The sequence below is a fragment of the Myotis davidii genome, unplaced genomic scaffold (genome assembly GCF_000327345.1).
Source record: "Myotis davidii unplaced genomic scaffold, ASM32734v1 scaffold167, whole genome shotgun sequence".
In the NCBI taxonomy this organism is placed as follows: domain Eukaryota; kingdom Metazoa; phylum Chordata; class Mammalia; order Chiroptera; family Vespertilionidae; genus Myotis; species Myotis davidii.
This window is the reverse complement of record NW_006300048.1, coordinates 3,803,044-3,812,101: the sequence shown is the minus strand read 5'-3', so window position 1 is coordinate 3,812,101 and position 9,058 is coordinate 3,803,044. Positions and strand designations below refer to the sequence as shown.

Below are 9,058 nucleotides of genomic sequence, written 5' to 3'. Positions count from 1 at the left end.
ACACACCCATCACTCACCCTCAGAGAGGCAGTACAATGTAGGGGTAAGAATGTGAACTTGATAGACTGAATTTAGGTCCTTTCTGGTTTGTTTGCTTTTAAATATGTTTTTATTGGTTTTAGAGAGAGAAGAAGGGAGGAGAAAAAGAAACATCAATGCGAGAGAGAAACATCCATCTGACCAACGACCTTTAGGTGCCTGGGATGCCGCTCTCAACCAGCCAGGGCCCATTCTTGTTAGTTTTAAGCTGTGTGACATCGGGCAAGTCAGTTAACCTCTCTGTGTTTTAGTTTCACATCAGAAAAATGGGAATAATGTAAGTGCTTATCTCAAAAAGGCTATTGCCAGGATTACATGAGTCAATATGCATTCTAAGAAGAGTGTTCAGCATACAGCAACTGCTTGGACTGGCCATATCGTTATCATTATCTAAAATACGGGGCTGTTCCTTGCTACAGTTTCATATGTTGACATATACTATGCCTCTCTAGGTGCATTCCCTCCTCCCAATCATCTTATCGGTAACTGTCATCCTCATTTCACGGAGAAGGCACCTGGAACTCAGAGAGGTTCAGTAACTTGCCCAAAGCCACACAGCTAGTCAACGGGGTTTGCACCTGGATCTGCTATCCTCCAGAGACTGACCCTTAAGAACCACTCTGTGCTCTCTCTCTTGATAAATGCCCACCAAGACCCTCCAAAGTAACACCTCTACCCCTTCCTCTGGCCCCAGGTTCCCACCAGCATCAAGGACCTGCCAGTGTGAGAAACTTCCTGTCACAAGGCCATCCCCACGGGGTCACCTGCCCCTGGGTTGCCAGTCATGAGCATGCAGGAAACCCTAACAACAGCGTCAACCGCGCCTCAAGCTGCAGGCCAACCCTCGAGCTTAGGCTCGAAGTTCACAAAGAGCTCCCCCGCCGCCTGGAAGTCCAGGGGCCCAAATCAGGGGCCCAATGTGCGTCTGATGCGCAGGATCATCGCCGAGGATGCTGAGTGGTCACTGGCCATCGTCCCCCTGCTCACAGATCTCTGCATTCGACACATTGTCAAGAACTTCCGGAGTGAGTCTGTTCTGCCAGGAGCAGGCGGGAGAAGCCAAGAGCAGGTTGGATGGGGACAGCCTGGAGGAGAGGTCTCAGAGGCTGGGTCCTGGGCAGCCCCTCCCCTCCCACACAGCACTTCCCTTTGACCCCTGCAGCCAGGACAGTGTCTCCTGCTGTCCCCACTTCCTGGCCCCACTAGACTCCTGCCCGCAACATACCCTCCATGCCTATGCCCTCTCCTCACCTTTCCCACTCTCTTCAACAAAACCCAGCCCAAACCCTAGTGACCGCCTCTTCCGGAAAGCCCTCCCTGGTTGACTGACCTTTATTTACGCTCTTGGAGTCTTCTGTGGCATGTATAGGTTCTTGGGTTTTTTCTGCCCTCTGTGAACTGTAAATGTTCATCCTTTTCAAAGACAAGTTGGATGGGGAGCTCTCTGAGGACAGGGCCATCTTTTTTTCTATGGCATCTATCACTACCTGACCTATAATATATTCCTTTCACTTGTTTATTGTCTGCCTCCCCTCATAAGAAGAAGCGGCTTCCTTCATTTCATTCACTCTTGAACCCTCAGCACTTAGAATAGTGTCTGGCACATAGTAGGTGCTCACAAAAATTTATTTTTTGTTTTATTTATTTATTTATTATTTATTATTTATTTTATTATTTTATTATGAAAGAGAGGGCTAAGGGACTGCTTGGCTAGAGGAACCAAACATCCCCATTTGCCTGCCTCCTTCGGCTTTTATTGTAACAACAGCTTGAACTAAAATTAACTATTAGATACTATCAGTCGGGTAAGCAATCCTTGAGAAGACGCATGCGTCTGCAGTGTCCTTTAAGCAAGGCCGTCTGAAGACTAAGCATAAAGATTCCAGGAAAACACCCAGGGCTCAGACTTGTTTGGAAAAGTCAAGGCAGGGGCGGTTGTCTTCGGCCAACTCCTGCCCCATCCTCCCCACCTCTCCGCCTGTTTTGTTTTGTTGGATGCAGAGGACAGAGGGGGGCGGTGAAAGAAGCGAGTTCACTGCTCTAGTTCTGATTTTACAAATCTGCTGCCATTTTTAATCCCTCAAAAAAAATTTTTTTAAATTTTGAAATGAATGAAGCAAATCAAATTGGGAGCCTCTGAAGTCAGGACTTGTCCCTCCATCAGACTAAGTGATGACTGAGGGTGGGCCTGAGATTCTTCCTCAGACCGGGAGCTCCCTGCGGCCAGATGCTGCGATGTCAGATGTTGACGTTCAGGGAAGGCAGGCCCCGAAGCCAGGGGCTGTGTCTGCCCCTCAGATGGAAGCCTCCCTGGGAGCCAAGTCTGCCTTCCCTCTCCGTCCCGGCTCCCTGAGGGCAGGGGAGGGGTTTCCCTTCCCGCAGTGCCCCCAGGCAGGCCCAGCCCAGGGCCCCATGGTGGGGGGGGGGTGTCCCCAACACTGTGACTCCGGCTTTCCTCCCTCGGTCCCCGAAGACAACCCGATCCTGACGCAGCTGCTCCCCGAGCACCAGCAGAAGGTCCTGCGCCAGCTGCCCCCGGACCTGCCGCTGGCCGTGACCGCCAACCTGATCGACGACGAGAACTACTGGCACCGCTGCTGCGAGCAGCGCTGGCCCGTGTGCCACCTGGACTGCCACGGCGGCAGCTGGAAACGCCTGTTCTTCGAGCGGCACCTGGAGAACCTGATCAAGCACTTCATCCCGGACTCCACGGACCCCGCCGTGATCCTGGGCCTGCTGCCGCTCTGCAGGAACTACGTGCGCAGGATCCGCGTGGACCAGTTCCTCCCGCCCGTGCAGCTGCGGCCCCCGCCGCACAGCGGGGACCAGTCGGACTCGGGCAGCGAGGGAGAGATGGAGGAGCCCTCCATGGACCACTACCAGCTGGGCGAGCTGGTGGCGGGCCTGAGCCAGCTGGAGGAGCTGGACCTGGTGTACGGCATCAAGGACTGTGGCATGAACTTTGAGTGGAACCTCTTTCTCTTCACTTACCGTGACTGCCAATCGCTGGCGGCGACCATTAAGGCCTGCCACACCCTGAAGGTACTGCCTGCCCCTCGGCCTTGCCCCGCGTCCAGTCTCGGCATCTCTCTGATCCCCTCTCACCTTCTGTGCCCCAGCTCTCCTCATCTTCCTCCTCTCCTTTTCTTAGTCACTGATCCAGTGTCCTTTAATATATATATATATAATTTTACAGAGAGGAAGGGGGAGGGATAGAGAATTCGAAACATCAATGAGAGAGAAACATCGATCAGCTGCCTCCTGCACACCTCCTACTGGGGATGTGCCCACAACCAAGGTATATGACCTTGACTGGAATCGAACCTGGGACCCTTCAGTCCGCAGGACGACGCTCCATCCACTGAGCCAAACCGGTTAGGGCTCGAGTGTCCTTTCATGCACCCTGCACCCAGCCGGGTTCTGGTGATGCAGAGATGAGGGAGGCACTGCCCTCCCAGCTCACCAGCTATTTATTCCTTCGACAAACATCTGCGCTCCGGGCCCTGTCCTAGGTGCTGAAGATTCCGCATTGAGCAAAATCATACCACTTGTGCCCTCTAGAGTTAACGTCTGTGCGATGAAAGACACTAATCAGCAATCATGTGAATGTAAAACTGCAACTAGGATATTTGCCAGATTTAGAAGAAGAAAAAATTACAAAAAAGGGCGTCCAGTTAAATTTGAATTCCAGATACATATTGAATGATTTTTTAGTATAAATATGTCCCAAATATTCTGGTTGGAAGAGGGAGAGCCTGCCAGGAAATCAGGGAAGAAAAGGGGACACCGGCTTGTGTGAGCCCAGGGAGGAGTGTGTCTCAGGAAGAGAGGGTGAGCCCTGGCTGGTTTGGCTCAGTGGATAGAGCATCGGTCTTCGGACTGACGGGTCCCGGGTTTGAATCCAGTCAAGGGCACATACCGGTTGTGGCTTGATCCCCGGCCCTGGTCAGGGCGCATGCAGGAGCAACCAATCCATGTGTCTCTTTCACATCATGTTTCTGTCTCTCTCTCCTTTCCACTATCTCTATTAACCAATGGGGAAATCTCCTCCTGTGAGGAGTAACAAAAAGGAGGAGGAGGAGGAGGAGGAGGAAGGAGGAGGAATGAGCCCTAGCCGGTTTGGCTTAATGGATAGAGTGTTGGCCTGCAGACAAAAGGTTCTCAGGTTCAATTCCTGTCAAGGGCACATGCTCCTGTTGTGGGCTCAATCCCCAGTGGGGGGCGTGCAGGAGGCAGCCAATCAATGATTCTGTCACATCATTGATGTTTCTATCTCTCTCCCTCTCACTTCCTCTTTGAAATCAATAAACATATATTTTTTAAAAAAGGAAGAAGAGCAGGTGACCAGCAATGGGGTGGAGTGGAGCTGAGGCCTGGACTTAGCAAATGTGGCGGTTCCTGGGGGAGGGGTAGCTCTGTCAGTGGAGTGCCAGGAGCAGAGGCCAGATCGGCGTGCCGGAGTGGTTTATGGAGAGAGCGGGAAGTGAGGAAACTGGATGTCAGTGATCAACATTTTCAAGAACTTGGCTGTGAAAGGGGAAGAAGGTAGAGTAGAAATAGCTGACGGGGGGTGGGGTGGGCTTTCTTAAGGAGAAACTTGCATGTGTTTAAAACCAATGAAAATTTCCATCCAATCGCAAGAAATGGGTTGAGTCCAGGACAGAGGGTACAGGCTCATTGACCGTGGAAGGTTCCTGAGAAGGCAGGAGGGTGGGATCCAGGACTGAGATGGGGCAGTCGGCCCTGGGCAGAGGGAAAAGCTGGTGTGGTGGGATGTTGTGTTCGGTATAGGAAGATGAGGGGTTCCCATCCAATGGCTGGGGAGGCAGGAGGACACTTACCTGCTGAGAGGGGGCTTTGGGGTGACCCCTGAAGTTTGAGGAGGCTGGAGAAGGCTGAAAGTATTGTAGATTATGAGAGAATACGTTGGCCAGAGAAACAGAGTTGAGTGAGCACACAGCATTGAGGGCTATTGGTGGTTCCAGCGAAACCATCCAGTTCTGTCACGGGACATTTTCTTTCTTTCTTCCTTCCTTTCTTTCTTTTAAAAATATATTTTATTGATTTTTTTACAGAGAGAAAGGGAGAGGGATAGTTACAAACATCGATGAGAGAGAAACATTGATCAGCTGCCTCCTGTGGGGATGTGCCCACAACCAAGATACATGCTCTTGAAGTTTGAGGAGGCTGGAGAAGGCTGAAAGTATTGTAGATTATGAGAGAATACGTTGGCCAGAGAAACAGAGTTGAGTGAGCACACAGCATTGAGGGCTATTGGTGGTTCCAGCGAAACCATCCAGTTCTGTCACGGGACATTTTCTTTCTTTCTTCCTTCCTTTCTTTCTTTTAAAAATATATTTTATTGATTTTTTTACAGAGAGAAAGGGAGAGGGATAGTTACAAACATCGATGAGAGAGAAACATTGATCAGCTGCCTCCTGTGGGGATGTGCCCACAACCAAGATACATGCTCTTGACCAGAATTGAACCTGGGACCATTCAGTCCACAAGCCAATGCTCTATCCTCTGAGCCAACCAGTTAGGGCTGTCACGAGACATTTTCCATCATGTCAGTTGCCTAGGCACAGACACGCAGAAAATAAGAGCGTGGGCTGGACCCAGCTTGGAGCCTTGCAAGGTAGATGCAATGAAAAGGTGAGAAACAAAAGACTCTCCGCTGGCTAAGGGGGGTGTAAGAAAGGAGAGGACTAGTGGATAGGGAGGGATCAAACAGGCCAGCCACTCCGAGGTTCCAAGTAAGAGGGAGGAGTGGAACAAGTCAGTGAGAAGGAAAGGGATGGGGGCTCCCATCTCCCATGTTCATAACGCTAACCCTACGCCCTTTCTTTATCTCTTTACTTCATCCCATCCATTTCCCGGTTCTCACCCTTCCCACTTTCTCCTGGTTCTCACCCTGAGTGCCTCTCCTTGCCATGGTGGATCTTGGCCAGCTGAGGAGGGTCCGGCAAGGGGCTGCTGGGTCACACAGGCCTGGATTCAAAACCTGCCTCCACAGCTCAATCACTGTGTGACTGGGCAAATGATACGCCCACCCTCTGCCTCCATTTCCTGTCTGTACAGTGGAGAGGACTCACTCTACCTCACTGGGATGCGGAGGCTGGGAGATAATGGTTATGACGTGTTCTAGCAGCATGCCCAGCGCATAGTCATTTCTCAGGAAATGGTAGCCTTTTCCCCCTACCAGCTGCCAGCAATTCTGCACCACTCTGCCATGTTAGGCAGGCCAGCGAGGCAGCCAACACAAGGTGAGCAGAACCTCAGGCCTCCCTGCGGCTCTCTCTTCTACCTGCAGGAGACAGGCAGGCAGATGATCCCTGGCTACCAGGTGCTGTGGACCCTTTACCTGCCCACAGATCTTTTTTTTTTCTGCCCACAGGTGTTTAGGCTGACCCGAAGCAAGGTGGATGACAACAAGGCACGCATCCTAATTCGCAGCCTCCTGGACCACCCGGCCCTTGAGAAGCTGGACCTGTCACACAACTGCATCGGGGACCGTGGCGCACGTGCGGCCGCCAAGCTGCTGAGCCACAGCCGCCTGCGTGTGCTCAACCTGGCCAACAACCAGGTGCGTGCGCCTGGCGCCCAGTCGCTGGCTCACGCCCTGGCACACAACACCAACCTCCTCTCCCTCAACCTGCGCCTCAACTGCATTGAGGATGAGGGCGGCCAGGCACTCGCCCACGCCTTGCAGACCAATAAGTGCCTCACCACGCTGCACCTTGGTGGGAACGAGCTGTCGGAGCCTACGGCCACACTCCTTTCCCAGGTGCTCTCCGTCAACACCACACTCACCAAAATCAACCTGTCCTGCAACCACATAGGACCGGTGAGTCACAGCTCCTGGGGAAGGGAGGGCCACGGGAGGCCCTGGGCCTTGGGGGTGGGGGTAGAACCCAACTGTCATGGGGTACTTATCAGGTGATTGTTAAAATCACAGCCGTACCTAGTTCAAATCCCAGCCCTGCCATTTAGCACTTTGGGCCTTCATTTTCTCATCTGTAAAATGGGGTTAGTAACAGTATCTACCTCACAGTGTACTGGGAGGATTAAATTAGTTATACTGTAAAGCAATTAACCATTGCAGGTACTGGCTAGGTCTTTAGTAATTGCTATCTGTTACTCAGGGTTATAGACTATGCTTGGTATAGCCATTGTTTTCCTCTCACCCTCACTGTTATCTGGTAAAATGCGTATTCCTAACCTCACTTTACAGATGGAAAATTGAGTCTCAGAGGCGTTAGTGAGTTGCCTGAGAGCATCCAATCAGTAGGAGGTGGCAAAGCTGTGATTAAACCCAGGACTGATCAAAAGCTGGGGTTCTTTCCAATAGACAAATGTCTCTCAAATTTCCTTAATCAAGTTGCAGAGTAAGAAATGCGGTTTCTATGAACAGCTGGTGAACATATACAAGGATGTAATATAATTGAAATGTACTGTTAACTGCTTGGTATATCTGCTGATGTTTTCCTTTATCGTCTACCTCATTTTTTTTAAATAAATGCTTCTGTATTACATCGACTTTGCCACAAACATGCTATTGGGTCACAACCATAGAAGAACAGCATTCGGCCTCCCAATATGAAATTCTTTCACATTGGGCCTAGCCCACCCACCCCGGGAGAGGCTGAAGCTATGAGGGGTAGTGAACGGGGCCCTCTGTGTACTCCACTTAGGGCCTTGCATCTTCTACCAACCCCTCCCCACCCCACCCCCCACCCCCCAAAGAATAGTCTTGCTCACACGCACTGTCTCCAGCGGGGGTGCTCTTGGCTGCACGTAACAGAGACCTTAGGCAGCAATTGACTTCAACAAGAGGACCGTTCATTATGTCCCATTTTCAGAAGCCCCAGGGTTGGGGGTCCCGGGGTTGGAAATTCCTTGGCTCGGTGCCAGCCCCTGCTCTGCTGCCCCAGCCACCCGCCGTGTCCCCCCCGGGCTCCTCGTGTGGCCCCAGGATGGCTGCTGCAGCTCACAGAGGACAGAATGGAGAAAATGTCAGTGTGCTGCACAAATAGGATGAGCACTGTTCTGTGGAACTCCCGTTCCAGCCCCCTCTCTCTGTAAATACATATATAAGTGTGTGTAGTCCTGGGTAGTGATGTAAACAACGACCCTTTCCCTGTGCTCCTCTCCCAGGACGGCGGGAAGCAGCTCCTGGAAGGCATGTCAGACAACAAGACGCTCCTGGAGTTTGACCTGCGCCTGTCCGATGTAGCCCAGGAGAGCGAATACCTCATTGGCCAGGCCCTCTGTGCCAACCGCGAAGAAGCCCGCCAGCGGGGCGTGAATCCCAGCCACTTCTCGGCACCACTCACTGCCAAGGGCCCCGAGAACCCTGTGGGATAGGAGAGGGGCCAGGGCTGGGGCAGTAACCACCCTGGGCCACTGCCCTACCCCCACCCCCCAGGGCATGGCCCCTCGTGCCTGCTGCAGAGTGTCACACTGGAACACGGGGAGTGGGGGAGACCACGAAGATCCTGGAGGTGGGATCAAAGGTTGAGTGCATGTATACATAATGTTTCCTGTTAGGATTATGATTGCCAGGATGTAAGTTCCCCATTCTATATAGAATAATAAAATTTCATCAAGAATCTGAACAGTGCCCAGCCGGCATGGCTCAGTGGTTGAGCATCAATTCCTGGTCAGGCCACATGCCCAGGTTGTGGGTTCGATCCCCAGTGTGGGGTGTGTCGGAGGCGATATATATATTAAAGGGTTGAGTGTATGAAGATGTGAGGGGGATAGACCTAGGGTAGGGGGAGGAGTATTAAATAGGACCCAGACCACAACCCAGGGAGATGGTAATACTAGAACCCCTGAAATAAATTACTTCTTCCAGGTATAAGGAGAGGCAGAGAGAACTCTGAGGGAATGTGCCTGCCCAGACTCCCCAGGGGGCCACCCATAACCCTGACCCTCATTTACATCTTCCTCTTTACTGAACAGATCTTTACCTTTTAACTCTCTCTCTCACTCTCCTCTCCCTCTCTCTCTCTCC

The 9,058-nt window shown here is 51.9% G+C and overlaps 1 protein-coding gene across 1 annotated transcript; it reads left to right on the top strand.

Annotated features, from left to right (window-relative positions):
* The first annotated feature begins 739 nt into the window (after positions 1–739).
* TCTE1 (t-complex-associated-testis-expressed 1) lies at positions 740–8,639 on the top strand. Its single transcript, XM_015572249.1, has 4 exons — positions 740–1,064; positions 2,513–3,081; positions 6,437–6,886; positions 8,197–8,639. The coding sequence occupies exons 1-4, from the start codon at positions 824–826 to the stop codon at positions 8,404–8,406; spliced, it is 1,470 nt and encodes a 489-aa protein (XP_015427735.1). The 5' UTR covers positions 740–823; the 3' UTR covers positions 8,407–8,639.
* Positions 8,640–9,058: the final 419 nt, after the last annotated feature.